At 40.8% G+C, this 23,368-nt stretch overlaps 1 protein-coding gene across 12 annotated transcripts; it reads left to right on the top strand.

Moving 5' to 3' along the window:
• The first annotated feature begins 10,090 nt into the window (after positions 1 to 10,090).
• LOC148347974 (uncharacterized) lies at positions 10,091 to 21,507 on the top strand. Of its 12 annotated transcripts, none has more exons than XM_088322498.1 (9): positions 10,149 to 10,225; positions 11,823 to 11,879; positions 12,837 to 12,896; positions 12,956 to 13,020; positions 13,491 to 13,565; positions 13,710 to 13,863; positions 14,808 to 14,915; positions 15,605 to 15,653; positions 19,273 to 21,507. In XM_088322498.1, the coding sequence occupies exons 1-9, from the start codon at positions 10,178 to 10,180 to the stop codon at positions 20,289 to 20,291; spliced, it is 1,635 nt and encodes a 544-aa protein (XP_088178624.1). In that variant the 5' UTR covers positions 10,149 to 10,177; the 3' UTR covers positions 20,292 to 21,507. The 12 variants fall into 12 exon arrangements, with proteins under 12 accessions (XP_088178628.1, XP_088178630.1, XP_088178624.1 ...); XM_088322501.1 differs by lacking the exon at positions 10,149 to 10,225 and adding an exon at positions 10,239 to 10,991 and having other exon boundaries at positions 11,778 to 11,879; XM_088322497.1 differs by lacking the exon at positions 10,149 to 10,225 and adding an exon at positions 10,239 to 10,991 and having other exon boundaries at positions 11,717 to 11,879.
• Positions 21,508 to 23,368: the final 1,861 nt, after the last annotated feature.

The raw sequence follows: 23,368 nt of genomic DNA, 5'->3' as shown, positions 1-23,368 counted from the left end.
CATCTGTGGATTGATCAGAGTAAGAAAAGAAGGATGGATATTGCTAGCAAGGAAGAGAGAAAAATGTTACGCATGAAGATTGAAGCAGAAGAAGAAACTGGGGTGAATGGAGAGATAGTCAGGAACAGAGTGAGGAGAGAACAGGAGCAGAACGAAGCGAGGGTTAGAGAAGAGGAGTATCAACGTACGGCTGTCAGCGACAGGCATAAGAGGGATGAGCGAGCAAAAGGAGGAAAAGTTGGGGGTGAAGAAAGAGAAATTGAAAAGCACCACTCTCCAATGGGAGGCCGCACCAGAGGCAAGACTTTTCAAGCAAAGAATGAAGAGATGAGTACATCCGCTCCAAAACAAACGGCGAGGATCAACATAACCACCACAAAACCAGCCAACTTGTACCCCCAACTGCCTGATTCGTCCATACCAACAAATCCTATATATCCAATGATAGCTGTTGCAAATCCAGCTTTCGGAGTTTTGGGCCAAGAAAGACAAATTCACGTTTATCGCCCTTGGACCCAAACTGAGATGAAAGAAGCCTGTGCTTCCATCCCTCCTTTAGAACAGAACGTGGGAAGATGGATTGAAGCACTTAGGGAGCTTGTCAACAGCTGCAGGTTAAATGGCCCAGAAATTGTGACGGTCCTCAGATACCTTTTAGGATACAGGGTAGGACGGGTTATGGGGAACTTCAACCCCCTCGATGTCAACCAAGACGCACGTCCATATGGAGATGATTTGACTGCGGATTTCACCCAAATTATGGACCGAACAAGAGAAGCTTTCACCAAGCCACCTGATTTTAGCTCCGTCACCCAATGCCGCCAGGAAGCAGGAGAATCAGTCAGGCAATATGTCGAAAGGCTGACAGAGAAAATGAGAAACTGCAGTGGAGTCCAAGAAGCTGAAGCCCCGGATACACCTTTCCAAATCATGCTAAGGTCGGCTTTCCTAGATGGTCTGGAAGACAGCATCGTCAATAATATAAGAAAACATCTGATCACCTGGAGAACAGCCACAATGAGTGATCTAGTGACACACGCCATCCACGCTGAAGATCTGAAGAGGAAGAAGCAAAGCCAGACAGCTGTTTTCACCATAACAACACTACTTGAAGGTCTTTCCGCCGCTGGAAACACCCCATCTGCGCCGATGTATTATGAAGAAGGAAGAAGAGGTCGTGGAAGAGAGTACGGCCGGTTAACCGGAAGAAGGAAAAGACGTCCAAAGAACAACAACAACTGCTACAATTGTGGAAAATATGGACACTTCGCAGATGAGTGCAATTCCAAGCTGAAACCAAGGCATTATCATAAAAATAATAATCCTCAAATATCCGAAGATTGACTAACCGACAGAGATAGACAAGGAGGAAGATGAGGAGAACTTTGATGAATCTGAAGATCCGCTACCAACTCCCATTCTGGATCTTAGTGTATTATTTGGAAACATATCATCGGTCAATCCTCCTAAAAGAGAAGTACAGGTAGGACCAAGAGAAGAACCAGTTGATTTTATAGTAGATTCGGGAGCCCAATCATCTGTGGTTAGAAACCTTCCACCAGGAGTATTATTGGCCAAGTCATCAGTGTTAGTAATTGGAGTAGGAGGAAGACCCGCCAAGAGATATTTCACTAAACCAACGACAGTTGTTGATGAAGATGGAACTGAACACAGAGAAATTCGTTTCGTCTATGTTCCTGAATGTCCAGAAAATCTGTTGGGAAGAGACTTGATAAAAACACTAGGTTTGACACTAACGGTTAAAGGGGATCACATGGTGGTAAAAAAAGAAGATCTACCACTAAATGCCCCTATAAAATGGACAGAGGAAGCCGAAGCTTATTATCCCAACCTCACCTAACCATCAAAAGGTGTAACACCCTCAACCCAGCAACCCTCTTACCTACAGAAGAAGATGGACAACCGCATAACTGTACAGAAAAGACTGAAGAGGTTTACAAACCTCGCCCAGATCTCAAAGACTCACCACTCGACGAAGGAGACACCATTTTTGTGGATGGATCATCAGGCAAAGACCAGTTTGGACAGAACAACCCAGGCTATGCAGTGGTCAGCCAGACAAAGACTTTAAAATCTGAACCACTGCCCAGCAACTACTCAGCTCAAGCTGCAGAGATAATTGCCCTGACAGAAGCCTGTAAACTGTTCAAAGACAAACCTGTCACTATCTATACAGATAGCCAGTATGCCTTTTCAACCATCCACACCTTTGCTACCATATGGGCAAGACGAGGAATGAAGACCTCATCCGGCAAACCAGTCCAACATGCAAAACTGCTAACAGAACTGTTGAGAGCAGTACTACTGCCCTCTAAATTAGCAGTGTGCAAATGCAAAGCACATACAACAAACAAAGACCCTGTTTCACTTGGAAATGCAAAAGCTGATGCAGCTGCGAAAAAAGCTGCACTTCGACAATCAGATACTTTCACCCAAACAAATCAAGAAAATTCGTCTCATATTCCAACACAAATTTTAATAGACATGCAAGACAATGCACCTGACAAAGAAAAGCAACAATGGATGGACATGGGAGTCACAAAAACTCTTGAAGGACTTTTTCAAAAAGACAACAAACCCGTCATTCCCCGCAGTCTGTATCACGCGGTCGCTATTTTGAGTCATGGTAAAACCACGTCTCAACACCGGGGATGTGTTCCGTGGTACGACAAGCATTTATAGTACCGTTAGGATTACAAACCTATTCTAAAAATTTTTGTAGATCTTGTTTGGTTTGTTGCCGACACAACGTCCAAGGTAACATTAGGCCAAAACGAGGGAAGACCCCAGCTGGGACTTACCCTTTTGAAATCGTACATATGGATTACATTGAACTGTCTAAAAGTGGTCCATATAAATACTGTCTTGTGCTTGTTGATTCGTTTTCAAAGTGGGTAGAAATTGTACCGTCAAAATATAACAATGCACTTTCAGTTGCCAAAGCCATTTGTAAACACATCATCCCAGAGCATGGCATTCCAAGAGTGCTCTGGAGTGATAATGGCAGCCATTTTGTCAATGACATTATTGACAACATGGCTACCCATCTGGGTATAACACTCAGATACCACTGTTCCTATCATCCACAGAGTGCAGGGCTTGTTGAAAGAACTAATGGGACAGTTAAACTAAGACTCAAAAAGACAATGGAAGAAACAGGCAAACCATGGCCTGAATGTCTAAGTCTAGTTAAAACATATATGAGAATTACACCAATAAACACAGGCATCACACCATTTGAGGCTGTGCATGGCAGACCTTTCCACCTTCCAATGTGGGAAGGTCAGCCATTCTCAGAAGAAAAAAACCAAGCAGATCCAATGACAGAGTGGTTATGTAAACTATTTAGAGAGAAACAAGTTGTGTCTGCAAATGATCTGCCGCCTGGTTCTATTCCTTTGTTTCAGGAGACAGTGACTCCTGGTGACCTGGTGCTCGTAAAAGTGGTGAAAAGAAAGAGCTGGTCCAGTCCACGTTGGGTCCTGCTCACCACGCCGACAGCTATAAAGATAGCTGAAAGAGACACCTGGATTCACCAGAGTCACTGCAAAAAAATCACCGAACTCAAATAAACATGCTTGTCACCATCCTAGGGTGGGGACTCATCCTCACCCTGCTCCTCTTGCCAGCCCAATCAATGCAAGCCAACATCCGCACGAAAATTTGGGGTCCAGAAAGCCAACAAACGACATGTCCTGTCATAAAGCCAATAGAAGGGGAATACACCTGGTCAGGGTGGTGTATGTGCACTGATAGGAGAACACTTCTGCACCTACATCCCGGATGAAAACACATTGACCCAGGAGAAGGACGCTCAGCCGGGATGGCTCGATTGGCTGTACTCTGGCAGCTGGTCCCAGATTCTGGTGAAGATCCTGGCACCATTTGTCGGAATCCTAGTGATCTTTATTCTCCTGTGTGGCGTATGTTCTTGCTGCATTGTGCCCATGACAAAGAAGATGGTGTCAAGAATGTTTATTGCTCATATGTACCATTACAAATTGATTTCTGTCCCACAATACTCTGATGATGATGATACTGACCCAGACAGCGTTGTCTAATGGACTTATCCCTACCAACTAAAAGGGAAAACCCCCTCACTGTATACACCACTGACACACGAAGATCCGAGTGGGTAAGGCCGGTCGGGCCCCTGCTTACACCGTCGTCGGCAGGCGACCTACGATGTCACACAGGCTCGGGTTAGGCCCTGTGGGGACCAACGCGCAGGCAGGATTTAGTTTTTTTTTGTTTTTTGTGTGTTTTGGTTTTTGTTTGTTTTAGCTATGATTCTTATAGTTAACCATCACTTATTACTACTATGTTTTCTATGTTTTATAAGAAACACTCTCGACCTCATAAAAACGAGGTGGGAGGAGGGGAATTTTTTCCTTTACGAAGGTTTTTCGCCCCTCCACAAAGCTAACAACCTGTTGGATTTCTTAATGATGTGTAAACTTGAAACCTCTGGTATTGTTTTCACGGATGTTCTTCGAAATTTACAACAGGGGGGAAATGTAAGGTATATTAAATCTAGTTATTTGTAATTTTCTCTATTATCTCTATTATTCACGTCACAAATGGCTCTGATGGAATGTACTTGAGTTCATACTATTTTTATTACTTATTCTCTATTTTTCTACTCTTTTATATGTTTCTGTTTAAAATATATGCACACTTTCAGTCTTTATTTTGAAGGATACAGGAAAGTCATCTTGGTATGTTTTTACAACTGCTTGACTTCTTCCAAATAAAAACATTCAGGTCACTGGGCCACGGTGAGAGAAAGGGAGTCATTCAATGGAGTGGGTCCGTTTTTCTCCCCGCGGTTACTGGAGGCCTCCTGTTGATATCAAACCTGCATCTTCCTTGACTCTCATATCAGCCAAAGATTAATATCCCAAATTAATCTGACAGAGCATACAAAACAATTGCTGTGATCCTTTTTCTTTGCAATTAATTTAGCATACTGATACCATGTGTTAGAATCAAAAGTGTGTTTATGGTCACCTTTTGGAGATGCCCAATTTTCAAAATGGTCACACTCCTCTAGTTCTAGTGTATTAAGTGTGTCTAAAACAAACGATTTGGCTTGGACTCTTAGGTATGCTTTAACTGTGCCTACCCCTGGACACATTCTCAATAACCACTACGGGTCTTTTCCAGACACTTCAACCCTTACCCACATGTTCACGCAACCCGGTTATAGTATAAAAGGCACACTTTGACCATAATTTCCCTCACAGGGACAATGCAGTTGCAAAATCTGGTGGTCATGCACCGAACACTGCAGTGCCTCTTCCCAGTATTAGAGATAGACGTGACTAAACATTCCTTGGAAGGCAAAATTTCACATTTACTGAGATTGAAGCATAAACCAGAAGACCTGGTAAATGTATTATTCATATTTATAGCATAAGAAACTTGCTTTTCATCCCTAAGAAAGAGTGTTGTGTCATCTGCTGGTTGAATAATCAAACGTGTTTTACCGAATATATTGATGCTAGTAATTTCAATAGAATTGAAGTTATCAGCCAAAATGTGAAGAACGCAGTGTCAGAAATACTCTGCCTTGAGATGGTTTAGTCATTTGATTCCTAGCCCTGCATCGTAGTATTTCTGCAGTAGTATTTTTGTAGTTCTTTTTCCTGTACAGTGATTGTACTATATCTGTCACGGGACCGGACCAGATCGGAGGCAGGGGGCAGGAAGGATGAACTCAATCGCGTAACGATCAGTAACTTTTATTAAGGAAATAAAAGTCGTCCAACACTCAGGGACAAAACAAAACAAAAACAGGCTTACAGGCAAACAGGAACTAAGACTAGGAAACGCTCACAAAACAGACTTAAAGGCACTAACTCAAACAAAAGAAATGGAGCAAAACAGAACAGCACAATGCAATGCAGAACAGAAAAATGCAATGAACCAGCAACCGGCAAAACCCACAATCTGCCCTTAAAAAGCACACACGCAGATTAGATGATCTACTACAGCCGGTGCCCAGGGGGCGGGGCCAGCCGGTCGCCACAGCGACCATGCTGGACATGACAATATCTGTTGTATAACTGTAGTATTTTGTAGTATTTCTGTAGTCATGATGTACTAATACTACATTATTACTGTTTATTTTTGCAGTACTTTTGTACAATTTCTATAGTTGTATTTTGTAGTATTTATCTTTGTTGTATATTTATAGTATTTTTGTAGTATTACTTGAATTTTATTTTTTTGTGGTAATTTGTAGTATTTCTGCAGTAAATACTACAAATTCATTTTGACAGGAATATCGCAAAAGAATGCGGGAAAGAATGGAAATAAAATTGGAATCAGAAAACAATTTTTGCACACGTTACTTAATATTGTACATTTTAACATGTTTATTTTTGTAGTATTTCTTTAGTAATTTATAGTATTACTGTATTTTTATTTTGTAATTTTTCTACAGTAGTATTTTTGTGGTATTTCCATAGCATTATGTATGTAGTATATCTCTAGTATTTTTGTAATATTACTGTAGTTCTATGTTCGTAGTATTTATGTTGTAATATTTCTGTAATAGTGTTTTTGTATCATGGAATTACTGTTGGAATTATATACATATATTTATCGCAGTTCACATGCACGGTGGCGCAGTGGTTAGCGTGTGTGCGGCACAGTTCTGAGGTCGTGGGAACCTCCTGCGTGGGTTCAAATCCAGCTCCTGGCCTTACTGTGCGGAGTTTGTATGTTCTCCCCGTGCTTGCGTGGGTTTCCTCCGGGCACTCCGGTTTCCTCCCACATTCCAAAGACATGCATTTCAGGTGAATTGGCCGGTCCAAATTGTCCCTAGGTGTGACTGAGCGAGTGAGTTGTCTGTCCCCGTGTGCCGTGCGATTGGCTGGCCACCAGTTCAGGGTGTCCTCTGCCCACTGCCCGATGATTGCTGGGATGGGCTCCAGCACCCCCGCGACCCTACTGAGGATAAGCGGTGCAGCTAATGAGATGAGATGAGATATAATATATATATATATATATATATATATATATATATATATATATATATATATATATATATATATATATATATATATATACATATATATAAAAGCTGAGACATATAAAATGCAAAAAATGAAACACTAATTGGGAGGTTTGATTACCAGCACCTCCGTTTTACATGTCGAAGTGTCCTTGGACACTGAATCCCTAATGCCCCCAATAAGCAGGTAGGCACCTTGCATGGCTGACTCCCTATTGGTGTGTGAGTGTGTGTGCGTGAATGGGTAAGAGTGAAGCACATTGTAAAGCGCTTTGGGAGGTCTTCATTGACTTGAAAAGCGCTATATAAATGCAGAACATTTACCATTTATCAGGATGAAAAAAATATGTTAGACCCTCTTTTAAGTACCATATCGGATATTTTGTTTAGTAATCATTTTGTAGGATTTTTGTTGTAAACGTACATAGGGACAACTAGGACAACATTGGCATAAAAAACATGTTTGTGACTACTACTATGATTCCTCTATATCATTATAGTTTGACCATTTTTGTATGTAAGTTTGCCCACCCCTTATTCTGGGTGCTCACCACCCCTAAAAGTCTTAACCTATAATCATATTTAGTGTCACACCTGTTTGCGGATTGGTTGCCAGTTAAAGATTCAGTGATTCTCCTTTATTTATTTTTAACCAAAACGGCGATAGAGCACATGCACATTTCTTAACTAGGGCGCACATAGCTTTTTTCCCTGCTTTTACACGTAGCAGAATCAACAGGGTCGCATGGCATGTAGTTGCTGACGTCGCAGTTAATAAATGAAACAATAACAACGCAAAAAGAGCCACTTTGCATCCGATCGCTTACGCAAATGAAAATGTGAATTGTTTATTAAAAAAGTGTCGCGGACTACGTCACGCAAGGTTGTACGTGCAGAGTTTAGTCACGTCTGCAAAATCAATCCAAAGCATTATATATGGAGCGAATTGGGTGCGATGGGTCTATTGACAGCATCTCTGTGAATCAAAGAAAGTTTTCGTGTTCATTTTGGAGGTTTAAGCCACTTGATTCAAAGAGTCTTTTTGGTTTGAACAAATTTATTGACACTAATAACAGAAAACAATCATGACAATCTCAACAGCAATTAAGCACATTCACAATATTATATTCCAATATGACGTTTTTAACAGCAAACACAAAGTGAGGTTTGAACAACCCTTCTCGAAAATCTTATTAGCAATCAAGCATATTCACAATTTCATTATATAACATCTTTGTTAGTGTCAATAGATCCGTCCAGGCCAAAGTCGATTGTCCTCGGTCTGAACAAATCCACCGACACCAACAGCAGCAAAACAAAAACGACAATCTCAACAGCCATCAAGCATATTCACATTTTTTTTATATCTGACAATATGACGTGACGATATGACGTTTTAACATTTTTTCCTGACATTTTCAACATCAATTAAACAATTTCAGAGTCGGTCACGTTCATTTTGACAGGAATGTTGCAAACGAATGAGGGAAAGAACGGAAATAAAATTGGAATCAGGAACTTATTTTTGCACACGTTACTTATTATTGTACAATTTAACATGTTCATTTCGCGATCATATTTCAACCTCAAATCAAGTTATTTAAAATTACAGTAGTGTACATGCACTATGCTAACATTATATTTATTTTTATCTTAAGTGCTGTTCTTTTTCAACAACATTTATAAACAGGTGACATCGCATAATCAGAGACGATGACGTAATCAATATGTGCATACAATACAATACTTTTTTAAACTTATTAGAATAAGAATTGGCTTTACTGTCATGGATATGAACATTGTGAAACATTGTATGCAACGACATTAGAAATGGCACTACAAGGTAAAACACGTATACTATATATACGTGTGTGTGTGTGTGTGTGTGTGTGTGTGTGTGTGTGTGTGTGTGTGTGTGTGTGTGTGTGTGTGTGTGTGTGTGTGTGTGTGTGTGTGAGAGTGAGAGAGAGACTTTGATAGAGAAAAAAAATAAAACTATCAAGATGAATAGGCGGTTACAACCATGTAAGGCGCCTACGGGTACACCCTGAACTGGTTGCCAGCCAGTAGCGGGGCGGCAGTAGCTCAGGAGGTAGAGCACTCGTCTTGGGATCAAGGGATCCCAGTTTGAATCCCGGCTCGTCTGTGTTACATGTCGAAGTGTCCTTGGGTAAGACACTGAATTCCTAATACCCCCAATAAGCAGGTTGGGAGCACATTGTAAAGCGCTTTGGGAAGTCATTGACTTGAAAAGCGCTATATAAATGCAGATCATTTCATTTCATTTCACACAGGGACAGACAATTCGCTCGCTCATTCACACCTAGGGACAATTTGCACCGGCCAATTAACCTGACATCCATGTTTTTGGGATGAAACCGGAGTGCCCGGAGGAAACCCACGCAAGCACGGGGAGACCATGCAAACTCCACACAGGAGGTTCGATCTCATGACCTCAGAACTGTGACGCACACGCGCTAACCGCTGCGCCGCTGTTATATGAAATTGATACCGTACTTAAAAAATACTTCCCTTCATATTTTTATTGTTTATCAAATTTTCCACATTTGTTCTTAATTTGAGGGTATTGTGTGTTTAAAGGCACTTATTTGGGTATTTTATTTAAAGGGGGTGGGATTGTTGTCTTTTGTGTCAACTAAATTACGTCTCTACGTTTCTTTTCTGAATTTATTTATTTTTTAAGTATTTTGCAATTTAAGACGCATATTCATTGTTATTTTATTGAGAGGGGGGAAGCTGTGGATTAGTTTCGGTGTTATCTAAAAAGTTTCTGGAGGAAAACAGGTAACCTCCAAAATACCATTCAAATCTATTTTTTTCCGCATTTCTTTGGATGATTTGAATGTATTCTGTGTTTTTAGGCACATTATTATTTTATTTTGAGGGTGGCAGGCTTTGTTTGATTTCTGTCAACTAAAATAAATTTGAGACGAATGTGTAACCTCCCAAATAACTTTCAGATTTATCGTGCATTTATTTTGAATTTAAAAGTATTTAACAATTTAAGGCATATTCATTATTATTTTATTGAGCGGAAGGGCTTTTGGAAAGATTCGGCGTCCACTACTGAAAAGTTTCTATCGATGTCACAATAGCACATCGTTTTACAACAAGATGGTTTATAGCAGTTCATTTATTTATTTATTTTTGGATACATCACAGGTGAGTTTAGTATAATTACCCTTTGGGAAAAATCGGGAAACAACTGGAATACAGTCAAAAAAATCGTATGGGCTGACGTGTATTTGACACAATCTCGCTAGCTTTGAGGGATTAGCAAAAATGCTACAAATTGGTTAGCAGTCAATCGGTCGTCTCTGTTGTAAAATGTGGCCCCAAACGAGTTCCTTTCAACCTTTGACGACAGGTGGAAATGATTCGTGAAGCGTTTCGAATTCAACTAAAGACTGAAGAGAGCGAGCGAAACAAACGCGTTGAAAGTCTGTCTACGTAAATGGTCGCAGGCAACCGACGGTTATATGTCAACGTGGGTCACTTCGTTCTTGACGGGCTCTGATGAATACTATACCCCCTGTGAAAAATGCCATTCATTAAAAGCAAAAACCTCATGCAATCACTGTTTTAAATCATAACGCAAACACTGGGATGATTTAAAATTAGGCTCTTTGCATGTGACACAGCACGATGTGGGTGTTATCATTTGTGGGAGGATGTCCATGAAATCATGATCCTGTTCATAATGCATTTGCAATTTGTTTCATTAACAGTCCATTTGATGCAGTGCTTTCACATTGTCACTTTCATAAGCCATATTGTGGCCTTTCAGTTATTATACATAGCACAACCATGCTTATTGGGTGTAATTGTTCAGTGTGGAAGCTTGCAAAGACCAGTTCAATGGATAATACATTGGAATATCATGAGAAAAGGGGTTGAATGGTGAGGTGGGGGATGCTCTTTTAAAAAGGTGAGTCCCAAGTTTGGATTTATGTGTGGCTTTTGGATGTTCTGTTTGGAGTTTTTTTGTTGGATGGGATTAGGTGTTTTTATGTTGAGCCAAATCAGCAAAGGAACATGATAATGTCGTTGTTTTTTGGGTGGTGAGAAGGATAGTAAATGGGTAATGTGGAAAGTCAGACACAGGTGAAAGGGTTCAGGAGTGCTGGTAGATTTGTATTCCAGTCATTACTGCAAAAGATAAAACAAGTCTGGGAAACTTAAAGGTTATCCAGGATGTCTATTTTGGTAGAGTCGAACATGATGTAACATTAACAATGAGTCCCAGGTGTGAAAAGGACAAGATGTTATAAGTTCAGGAATACTTTTTTTTTAATGTAAAACATTTCTAGTGTGGGTAAAAGTTCAATGCCATGGAAATTGGAACAGTCTTTGGAGGCTTTGACACGAGTAATCACTCTTAAGTTGTTTGCGTTACCCTTGAGATGTCACCATACATCATGCTGACAAGGATTCATCACTCCTGCCAGGAATGGTGTTGTATAATACAACCAGGCATCTCAGAATCTAGGTGTGAAACCAATGTCTGATGGTTTCATAAAATGCTGCTAATTTTTGAAGTGTATGAATGAAGACTTTTGCACAGTCTGCTCTTGCACGACTCCAAAGGTTTTTTTTATTTGGCTCAAGTCTGTACTTATCACCTGAAATTTGAAGCAAAATGCATCCAATCAGGCCAGAATGCCACCCTAGACAAATGCTCCCCACGTTCCCTGTGGGGCCCCGTTTTTCGCAGCCTGCTAATATGATACCTGGTCCCAATATGTACAACATGCCGCAGCAGATCCGACCACCGGTGCACCTCAACAGTCACGCCAGTTTCCATAATCACAGTCAGGTATGTTGAAAAAAATCTTTGGGTCTCACTGTGGATTTATTGGAAAGATAAATGTGACCTAGGTAGCCTAAAGTTTCTGTATCGTAAATAGGGTACTTGAAAAAGTTTTTTTTCTATTGGTTTATTTCTTAGCATGTTTTTATTTTTTTATTTTTTTTTGTTTTTTAATTGTAGCTTGGCTGCAATAATACATTTTGTTTGGCTTTTTATTTTATTTGGGAAAAGCGCAACAACAAAAAGAATCGTCAATTTCAAAAATAAACAAATTATTTGCACTAAAAATAGCTGGTCACCCCTCTTGAGGGGATGTGACCAGGGTAGATAGATTAAAAATAGCTGTACAACACAATAGTACAATACTTAACTATCATGTTGTGTTAGGAATTGGCACCACTAACAGTGTTGGTGGGTCAATTTTGACCTGGGGTCTCACCTATCCTGACCGCCAAAAAGGAGTATCACTCCGGTAGGTAGTTAATACAACCTCCTAAAACATATTTTATAACACACAAGGTATGGCATTATTTTCCCTTGAAACAGGTCACTGAAGACCATAACAACATAAGGTCAGTCAAGTCAAGTTACATTTATTTGTATAGCCCTGAATCACAAAAATGTCTCAAAGGACTGCACAGGATTAGTATTGCACCATCGCCTGATCTTAAACCAACATTCGGGCAAGAACCACAGCGTGAGGAAAAAAAAAACCTTGAGAAGGGTTAAACCTGTGCCAAATGGGAGCAGGCTGAAGTCCATGCTTTTAAGGGTCTACCCCTATTTATTTTTTACTTGCAGAAGGAAGACATATTCACAATCAAAACAAGAAAACAACCTTTCCCCACAAAGGAATATTGGAAAACAATAAAATGACATTTCAAACTTATAGTATTGCTTGTGACTCCTTTAACAGATTTTATCATGTTAATTCTGCACTGATTTTACCTGTCCTTTAAACAGCAGCAACTGCCTCATCAATGGCCCATACAAAACGTCTTGGGTCCACATCCTCAACAAATGGTAATATTAACTTGGCTTTTTTTTGTGAATGCCGAACTTAAACAATGTTTTTTTTCCAGATGAGGGCACCGTCAAGCATGATGATGACCCCTGCAGCTCCCCAGATGGTACCAGTTGGTTTCATGTGAGTGCAACCCACGCATTTCCGAATGGGATAGTGTGTTATATTTAGTGCCTCCCAGTGGTAGAACCAACTTTCATTCAGAAAAAAAAATTATTTGCACATTAGACAAAAAAATACATGAACTATCATTCGTCCATTAATTTTCTGCACCGCTCATCCTTGCTAGGGTCGCGGGGGTGCTGGGGCCCAACCCAGCTATCTTCGGGCAGTGGGCAGGGGATACCCTCAACTGGTTCATGAACTATATTACCAATATTATTTTTTGTTTAAAAATATCATAAGAATTTTGTAGTTTTTTTTACACATGTTTTTCCGGTCCCAAGTTGCACTGTGGCACTGTGGCATTTCGGCACTGTGGCACTCGCTCGTACCCGGAAACACAGTGTGCCATTTAGTGGTTAAATAATACACACTGTGGCTTGATTTAAATCAATTTTGATCTTTTCAACAAAGTCTTTTCTCTTTCAAAGGAATGGGGAAATATTATTTGAGCAGGTGCATCCTTTAATTTCTTCAGCTCCACCGCAAAATCTCTTCACAACGATGTAAGCCTATTTCATGCAAATTAAAAGTATACATTTTTACTACATACCTTTCTCTCTTGAAACTCCGTGGGGAAAAACATTGGCATATATGTGTCAAACTTGAAATTCCCTCTCAAAGACACCTGTTTGTGGGTTTTATTTCAGTAACCCCAGGAAGACTGAGCACATCCGAGAGCGTCCCTACATCAAGAAGCCACCCAACGCCTTTATGTTGTTTGCAAATAAGTACAGAGAGGTCGTCACCATGCAACTGGAGAAAAGAGACAGCGCGTCTGTTCATGTGGCCCTAGGAAAAATGGTAGGTACCAAGCAATGTTCCTCTAAGATGCTGTGTGCGTGGGCAATTGGCACTGCTCAGACCTTCTCAGCGCACAACAAAATCTATGCGGAGCATAAAAATCAGAGCTCAAAATTGCAAAATTATTTCCCTAGAAAATTCAGCCAGAATTAGAGTGCATGTGGGTAAAAAACAGTTTGGGTTTTCTCTGTGTTTCAAACACGGTATTTTGAAGTCGATGTCATCACGAGCTTGAATAAAAGTATGTAGGCTCGCATGAGAGCCGAAGAGACGATTGTGGGAGGGACTGTAGAGGCAGTTGCAGGGCTAATGGAGGAGCTCATCCCCGAAGTTAAGATGGTGGATGCACCTTGTAGCAACTTTCAGTAAGTTTCTGCCTTTGCAGCAGTGTTCCAATTTGATTGACCATGGTTATGAAACAACTTGACCTTATTTGCTTCTGTTGTGTTGTCAAACGTCACAGGAGTCTGACTGTTCATATTTACATGAAAAATGTTATCATTTCTAGGGTTGTAAGTTGCTGAAAAAGTTAGCGTTACATTCGAATAATTTGCAAATATCTCAAGTCAATCTTTTTGCCAACACTACTTCCACTAAGGAGAGTGTGATTAAATACAGTTCTGTATTGCGCAACCCACTAAGTAAATCCACAAACCGTTAGTATTATGTATCAAAAGATGCTATTTTTAAAAATGGAAATCTCATGTTAAGGTTGCTGTAAAAACTTGTTACAGGGCCATATCACCCTGAGGACCCCTGACCTGGGGAGCTGAGCAGGGTCGGGCCTAGTTAGTACTCGGATGGGAGACCACCTGGGAATACCAGGTGCTGTAGATAGGTCATACCAACTAAGTGCATCGTGCTTGCACTGTAGTCAGGGTTTGATCAGGCTTAATTGATCCCTTTATGTGTCCTTGAAATGTGTTCTTATTTTGTGTCCACAGTGGAAGTTGCTCCCACAGGCAGACAGGGACAAATACTACGAAGAAGCAGATGCTCAGAAAAGACGTCACGCTCAGCTTTATCCTCGCTGGTCTACTTGTGAAAACTATGTGAGTGAAAGCTTGATTGTCTGCAATGAATTGTCACATACCATAATTACATGAGCAAAGGGCCTAGTCTCTTGTAGCTGGTTCTATTTATGTATGTAACATTGCACAGGGTGCATGGCACTATAGGGCGCGCGTGCCCACTGGGTGGCCTTGATCACCTATTGACTTCCACGCAGAAATGGTATTGCTTGGACCCTTGGTTTTAGTGTCATTATAAAAAAGCAAAACAAAATTGGAGGTTTTTCCTTCAGTGTAAGAAACATTTAAGAGCGGCAGGCTAGCTCTGCGCTAGCATCGGGTGCCCTCGAATGGAGACGGATCTCCATGATTGTTAAAAAAAGACTGTTTCGAATTTAGTGGTTTCCCATGAGTCGTGGCTCCAGGTCATCCATTTTATGCCAAATGGACCTGGCATTGGCAAGCTACAAGGTCCGTAGAGTTGTTAGCCTAGCTGTAAACAGAACAGCAGAAATGACCTTGCCTTCTCCCAGACACCACCCAAGTCGCTTCTGGAACCTGATATCATCCCACGAAGCACACACTGGTGACCAGCATTTCTCTGTTTTTCTGATTTTCCTTAAATTGGAGACTTTTATATGTTCCCTATTTTTGTGAAAATACGGTACAATGAATTTGGTATTGATTGTGGGTTGTGAAAATGAGAACTTAATTTGATTTTATTTTCTCAGGGGAAACGCAGGAAACGACGAAAGAGCAAAGTTATCCCCAGTGTTTCAAGTATGTCAATTTTTTTTATTGAAGCACTAATAATTGTTTTGCTTCCTTGAAACAGGGGTCTCAAATTCAATTGAGTCGGGGGTCGCTGAAGCAAGGGTGAGGCCGGGCCAAATGGGCTATTCAACAAAAACAATGCTAATAAAAACATTCCACTGTTATTAAAGGGACAGTGTTTTAGATGTGTCCACTATATGTCACTTTAATGTATGTATAGTACAACCAAGAATGAGTCCAGGGAAGACTACAAACTACAGAGCCTGAAAGTGAGCAAAAGCACCCTCTTTCCATTTTGTTGGCCGTGAGTTTGAAATCCCTGCCCTAATATAGTCTATTGACCAGCTCCCCAAAACATGCAAAAAAATATAATTTCACCTAAAATTTTGTCTTATGGCTCAAATTAATGATTTACAATTTTTAAAGGGACAATGTACAGTGGGACCTCGCTACTTCGCGGTTCGACGTTCGCGGCTTCAGAGCTTCGCGGTCTGTAATGGTTAATTATTTATTTATTTATTTTATTTATTTTTTTTGAAGGGGCTTCACAGATTTTCACTTTTTGCGGGGTTTTTCGGTGGAACGTCAGCGGACGCGGGATAAGGCGGCCGGCTGGATGGGACAGGACGGGGGGGGAATCGGCGGAAGCACACACTGGTGACCAGCATTTCTCTGTTTTTCTGATTTTCCTTAAATTGGAGACTTTTATATGTTCCCTATTTTTGTGAAAATACGGTACAATGAATTTGGTATTGATAGTGGGTCACGCGGCGTCAAACGGCGCGACGCCAGAAAAGGCGGCGGGCGTGATCGGGCTACCCCCGAGCCCGCTCGTCCGACGACCCCAGTAGCGCGGCGCGACGACAGGCGGCCGTCCGCACGCAGCAGGCGAAAGGCGGCGGACGTGCGCGGGACCCCCGTAACTGTGTCGGTGTCGTGCGTATCGCGCCCGAAAGTACCCGCGCTGCGGGTTAGGGGCTCGCTCGCGGGAGCGACCGAACTGCACCCTGTCGTGAATTTGTCTCCGATTGTCCTGGGCGGACGTAAAGTCGCCCAGCTGTACGACTCTTAGCGGTGAATCTCGGCTCGTGCGTCGATGAAGAACGCAGCTAACTGCGAGAACTAATGTGATTTGCAGCTGCGATCAACCAGTTCAGGGTGTCCCCTGCCCACTGCCCGGCGGTGGCTGGGTTGGGCTTCAGCCCCCCCCGCGACCCTAATAAGGATATGCGATGCAGATAATGAGATTGAGATGAGATTTTTTTTTTTGTTTTTTCGCTGATTTTCACTTTTAGCGGGTGGTTTTGGTCCCCTTTAACTGGGTCTAAAAAATAATAATTTAAAAAATATATATATATGTATTTTTTTTTTTTTTTTTTTTTGAAGGTGCGCCGCTACTTCGCGGATTTTCACTTATCACGGGTGGTTTTGGTCCCCATTAACCGCGATAACCGAGGTCTTACTGTATATTATTTGACCTCTCTCTGCCTCTGTAAGGTGCAACCAAAAACAAATGCTAGAAAGCACAAGGAAGAATACAAACTACGTAGACTCAATGTGACCAAACTGTTTATTTAACATTTCATTCAGGCAGAGATATTAAGTAACCAAAATTGGACAAAAGTTTATTAAGGAAATGACGGTAGGAATTATTAAAGATTCATACGGTTCTTACGGGTGCTTAAAATCATTGAAAATTTGAATGTTGTGTTTTCAAGGTTTGAAAAGTGCTTTTTGGTGAAGTGTTTGTAAATTGAAATTTTTGCCATGTTTTTTAGGTTGTGTGTTGGGCTAGGGTTCAGCTTCAAATAAGGGTTTTAAACTTATTTTATGGGTCCAAAATAGGATTGGGGTTGGGTGAAAAACTGAGGCTTAGGCTATTTAGGATATGACATTGAATTTAGTGTTCTGAAATGGGATGGGCCTTGGGCTTACATCTAAAGTGGTGTAGGTTTAGAGTCAGGAACTTGGGTTTGAGCTCAATGGTGAGTTCTAAACTGAATGTTTAGTTACAGAATCGGTTTAGAGATAGGGTTATGGTTTAAAACAGGGTTAATTCAGATTCAGATTCAGATCTACTTTATTGTCATTCTAGTACACGTGTATACAGAACGAAATGTCGATACATCTGACCCGCACAGTTTCCTTGAATGTACAGATATAAGTAAAAGTTGTATTGTATTATGGCTACGTATAGTATTTTACCATAGTGCCGATAGTGCAAGAGGAGTAGCTAACCAGATGTGCAAAATGGGCAGTCAGGTTAACAAGTCAGGTAAACAGTAACATTAACACTGTAACAATAACGCTGTAAGTACAATAGTGCAGAGAGCAAATGTGCAAGGAGTGGCAAGCTATAAAGAAGAAGAAGGCTAGGAACTAGGGTTTGAGTTTTATGTTGGGGTTCTAAACTGAATGTAGGGTTCCAGAAAATGTTTAGAGCTAGTGTTACAGTTTAAGACAGGGTTAGGGCTAGAGTCAGGTGTTTGGACTGAAAATGAGGGTTTCAAAACCGGTTTTAGGGTTCCAAAATTAGGGGTTGAGAGTTGTGGTCTTAAACTCAAGTTTAAGTTCTTGTTCTTTTGGATCAGCACTGAATTTCTTCTTGAAATGGTACTAGAAATGCTTGAATTTGGCCATATAGGTGTAGGAACCCTGATTATTAAATAAAGATACTCACATTTTGTTTTTAATTTTATAATTGTTTCTTTATAAATAAACCATCTACTCAAATTGGGTCTTAATGACTCCGAATTAAAGTAAAGTTATAATAGACGTTCCTTTTTAAAGCACTTTATTTAATAATCTCATCTCATCAGCTGCACCGCTTATCCTCAGTAGGGTCGCGGGGATGCTGGAGCCCATCCCAGCAATCATCGGGCAGTGGGCAGGGGACACCCTGGACTGGTTGCCAGTCAATCGCAGGGCACACGGGGACATACAACTCACTCGCTCAGTCACACCTAGGGACAATTTGGACCGGCCAATTCACCTGAAATGCATGTTTTTGGAATGTGGGAGGAAACCGGAGTACCTGGAGGAAACCCACGCAAGCACAGGAAGAACATACAAACTCCGCACAGTAAGGCCGGGAGCTGGATTTGAACCCACTCAGGAGGTTCCCACGAACTGTGCCGCACACGTGCTAACCACTGTGTCACCGTGCTGCCCTATTTAATAATTTGCTTTGTAAAATTCAATACAGCAATTTGTACATTTGATACATATCTTAAAAAATAAAATAAATACATGAGAAAAATAGCAAGTGAAAAATATGTAGATTGCAATTGTAATGTTATGGACACTGGGAACAGAAGTGGCATCAAATTAAAAAGGATAATTAATAGTTTTTACGATTTAATGCATGGTATATTTTTTGCTTGAATTTGTTTTACAAACAAAAATGACTTGACTTGACTTGACTTGTTTTTGTTTGGTGGGCCTAATGAAAAAGCCTGATGGGCCGCATGGCGCCCATGGGCTGTAGTTTTCCCACCCTTGGTTTGGAATAGAAACTTATTTTGATTTGTGATTTACTTGAAAGTAGAAGTATGCCTTGTCTCCTTTTGTTTTTCTTGTTGTTTTCCTCAAGAGAATGCATAATGTTCTTTTATTTTCATTGCAGAAGATACACCAGATCCACAAGTTCCACATGTCAATAACATGTGCCTTACTTCAGCCCAGAAGGACATACTGGCATCCGAAGAACTAGACTCCTCTTCAGAAACCACACACTACATCTCCCATCCTCCCTCTGCAATGGACTCAGAAGAGTCTGTGGAAGCTCTGATGGAGGAAAATAAATTTGTCCAGCTGCCTTGCATCAAAACTGAAATCTCTGACCTCACAGAGGGACAGACTTCAGTTGAAACGCTTGAGAACGAGCACCCATTGAGCCTCTTGGATTGTATGCTCCTCTCCCCTGCGTCTCAGATAGAGCTCCAGAACGTGGAAGAAGGCTTCCAGTTGTTACTGGAGCATTTTGAGCCACAAGGGCTTCCGTTGCTCACCGAAAATGAGGAGTATACCAAGCCTTTGAGTTTAGGCGAATCGCAGCAGCTGATCATCAAGTTGTTTGAAGGGCCAGCGCTTACGACCAATCTGAAAGTGGAGAATCAGCTGGACCAGGGACAACCGGTTTCAGTGGGCCCTTCTCAGACTCTGAACAACCCCATCCAGTTAGCAACGGAACATCTTCAGGAGACAAATTCCTTTGTTGAGAGACCTCATCTGAAAGAAGAAATGCAACCATGCCTCATCACACACTGCCAGACGTTGGTAGCAGACACCATCAAGCAAGAAGTGCCCAGTCAAGTTCCTCTGCGACTACTAGAAACGCAGCTCGGAGTTCTGGAAAACACCCAAACGGTACCAACCCAGAAAATACAGCAAGTGCTCAACTCTGTTACTGTGCACCCTAAAGCCGAGTCCCCCAAACTACCCCAAGACATGGAGATAAGAGTACTGTCGACAGAATTTAGCGGCTTAGCTAAAAATCAGAGTCAGAAGTTTCTATCATTTCCGTCTCTGAATAGAGAGATTTCAGTGTCTCTACCGCCCATGGAAACTCTGTCAGCTGCTTTACTCCAGAGGGACAGAGACCTCCTTCAGTGTCTCAGTTTTGGTGATGAGCTACAGTTCTAACTCACCTAAAAGACTTCAAAAACTGTTCGATCTATCAGCTCATTAGGAGATGTAATCAGTTCCCAGGACCTGATACTCATCTGAGGTACCTCAGCAGGTCCTGTATTTTATTACAAACAATGCGCAGAACTGTTGGGGGAGGGAGTTCAAACACATCAAGGGGGCACAATTGTAAAACTAGGATTATCAAACAGACCGGAGTAACAAACACGACAATGCAGCTATTCTTAAGCAAAATAGTTGACGAGGTTTAGAGGAAGGAAAATATTTAACTGTAAGGGTCTCTGTAATGTTCAACATTTGTCGTTATTACACTTCTAAATTTACAACAATCCTATCAAAAACATTTTAAAAATAACTTCAAATACCTGCCTGTTTGTTACCTCAAAGTGCGTTTCACGATTCAGAGAAGTAACCTGTCAAAAGGTAGAAACATTAAACGGAATTATTTTGATTTCAATGCAAATTGTTACCACTTCGCCCTACCTACAGTATTGTTCAAAAGTTTCACCCAGACAATTTAGTGTTTTCCATGAAAAAGACAGACTTTTATTTATCTAATGAGTTGTCCAATGTTTGTTCTTTTGCCCATATTAATGTCTTCCTTTTCCTTTGCCATTTTGCTTAAAGGCCGGCAGCTCGACGGATCCACTTCACTGTAGTTGTTGTGATTTGCGGATACTACTTAACCAAGCTGCTAGTTGAGAACCTGTTTCTATTCCTCAAATTATAGACCGTAATCTATGTGCCCACTTCTCTTTCTTGTTTGGGCAGAACACAAGTGTCAAACAGGTGGCCAGCAGGCTGGATATAGATAGATAGATCCTTTATTCATTATTCAGGGAAATTCACATATGACCGGCTAAGGTTTTGAATCCGGCCCACAAGACAAAGCTAAGAAAGCACAAGGGATAAATGAGATGTACTTAAAATAGCTAAGCAACTGTTGCATTTCTCTTTCCTCTCTCTTACCCGCTCTCTTCCGCTTTCTCTTTCTTCCTCTCTTCTTTTTCGAAATATTTTCTTTTTCTTTCACTCTTTTTACTCTTTCTCTTGCTAATGCCCTTAACTTTCTTTTTTCCCTTTCTTTCTCTCCCATTCTCTATATTTCTCTCTTTCACTCTTTCCTTTTTTCTCACCTCACTCTATCGTACTCCCTTTCTTTCTCTTGCTGTCTTTTTTCCTTCTTTTATTCTCTCCATCTCACTGCTCTTTATTTCTTCATCTCATCTCATCAGCTGCACCGCTTATCCTCAGTAGGGTCGCGGGGATGCTGGAGCCCATCCCAGCAATCATCAGGCAGTGGGCAGGGGACACCCTGGACTGGTTGCCAGCCAATCGCAGGGCACACGGGGACAGACAACTCATTCGCTCATTCACACCTAGGGACAATTTGGACCGGCCAATTCACCTGAAATGCATGTTTTTGGAATGTGGGAGGAAACCGGAGTGCCCGGAGGAAACCCACGCAAGCACGGGGAGAACATACAAACTCCGCACAGGAAGTCTGGAGATGGATTTGAACCCACGACAGGTTCCCATGACATGATCTGTGCCGCACAAGCGCTAACCACTTCGCCGCCGTGCTGCCCTCTTTATTTCTTATCTTCTATTTTTCTGACTTTTTTCTCTATTCTCTATTGTGCTTGCCATTTCTCTCACTCTTTCTCTTTTATGTCTCTTACCTTCTTTCTCTCTCCTGACTCAGTCTCACTTCTCTCACTCATTTTATTTCTCTCTATTTCCTTCTCTCTTTTTCTTTTTTCTTTTCCCTATTTCTCTCAAATGTACTAGTACGGTCCCCGTGAGATTTTTTTGTGTGCTAAAATGAGTTTGGCACCCCTGTGTTAGAACCTTTCTGTGCTGTTCTCTAAATGGACTAGTACACACTGTTGGATGAGATCTTTAGTTTCTTGGCAATTTCTCGCATGGAATAGCCTCCATTTCGTTGAAAAAGAATAGACTATTGAGTTTCACAGGAAAGTTGTCTTTTTTGGCCATTCCAGAAATGGACTTCTATACACCTATGTAGATATCTCAATAAAATCCAGACATTTGTTGCTAAAATATTCATTTACCATATTAACAATGTATAGGGTGTATTTCTGAGTTTCATGGTATCTTCATTTAGAAAGAAACTTTGCTTTTTTTTTTTTTCTTTCAAATATAAGGACACTTCTAAGAGACCCCATACCTTTGAATGGCAGCGTATACAAAGAGATATTATTTTCGTAATATGAATGAAATAACATATATATTATTTTTGTATCAAAGTGTCTATTGTGTGCTTTTTGTGCAAAAGGGAGATGACCACAACCGCAAAACACCCTACTATTTGCTCTTTTTTCTGATTTGGAGTATATTTTATCCGTTTTCTGTATGTATTTTTTCTTGCTATACTATGTATATACCGTAAATATTTATGATGCTATTTAACACTGAAAATGAATTAGCAGGTTGATATAAATATAAAGTATTTCTGAAACTTGCATTGTGAGACCACTTTATGCTGCTTTTCATGCTAATAAAGTAAACATTGGTGCAAATCTAGTTGAATAAAATGTATTTTTTACCTTTCTTTCTTATTCTCTTTTTTAACCTATTTCTTTATCTCTTTTTTCATTTTTCACTTTGTTTTTCCCCCCATGTGTTTCACTCTTTTTTTCTATTTCTGTCTTTTACTCTTCCTTTTTTCTCGCTTTCTGTCTCTCACTCAAGCTTTTTCTCTGTTTCATTCTATTTCTTTGTTGTTAAGTTTCTCTTTTTCTCTTTTTTTTGAGTTTCTCTCCTTCCACTCAGCTCTATTATTCTATCTCCCCTTTTCTCTCTTTCTCCTGTGTTCTTTCACTCTCTCACTTTCTCCCCCTTTCTCTCGGGCTTTTGTTTTAATCCACAAATCTGGCCCCCATTTTTTTTTTCTAGCATGTGGCCCTTGAGCTAAAATTGCTTTGACACCCCTTATCTAGGGTATCCTACCTGGCATGTACATGTAGGTGTGGACTGGATGTTTTTTTTCTTCTGTTGTTGAGGTGGTGATTAAAAATGTGATAGTGTTAAATGATGAAATACCGCCGTTT

Source organism: Urocampus carinirostris, chromosome 18 (assembly GCF_059441175.1).
Source record: "Urocampus carinirostris isolate Australia breed hairy pipefish chromosome 18, RoL_Ucar_1.0, whole genome shotgun sequence".
Lineage (NCBI taxonomy): Eukaryota > Metazoa > Chordata > Actinopteri > Syngnathiformes > Syngnathidae > Urocampus > Urocampus carinirostris.
This window is presented reverse-complemented; position numbering and strand designations above follow the sequence as displayed.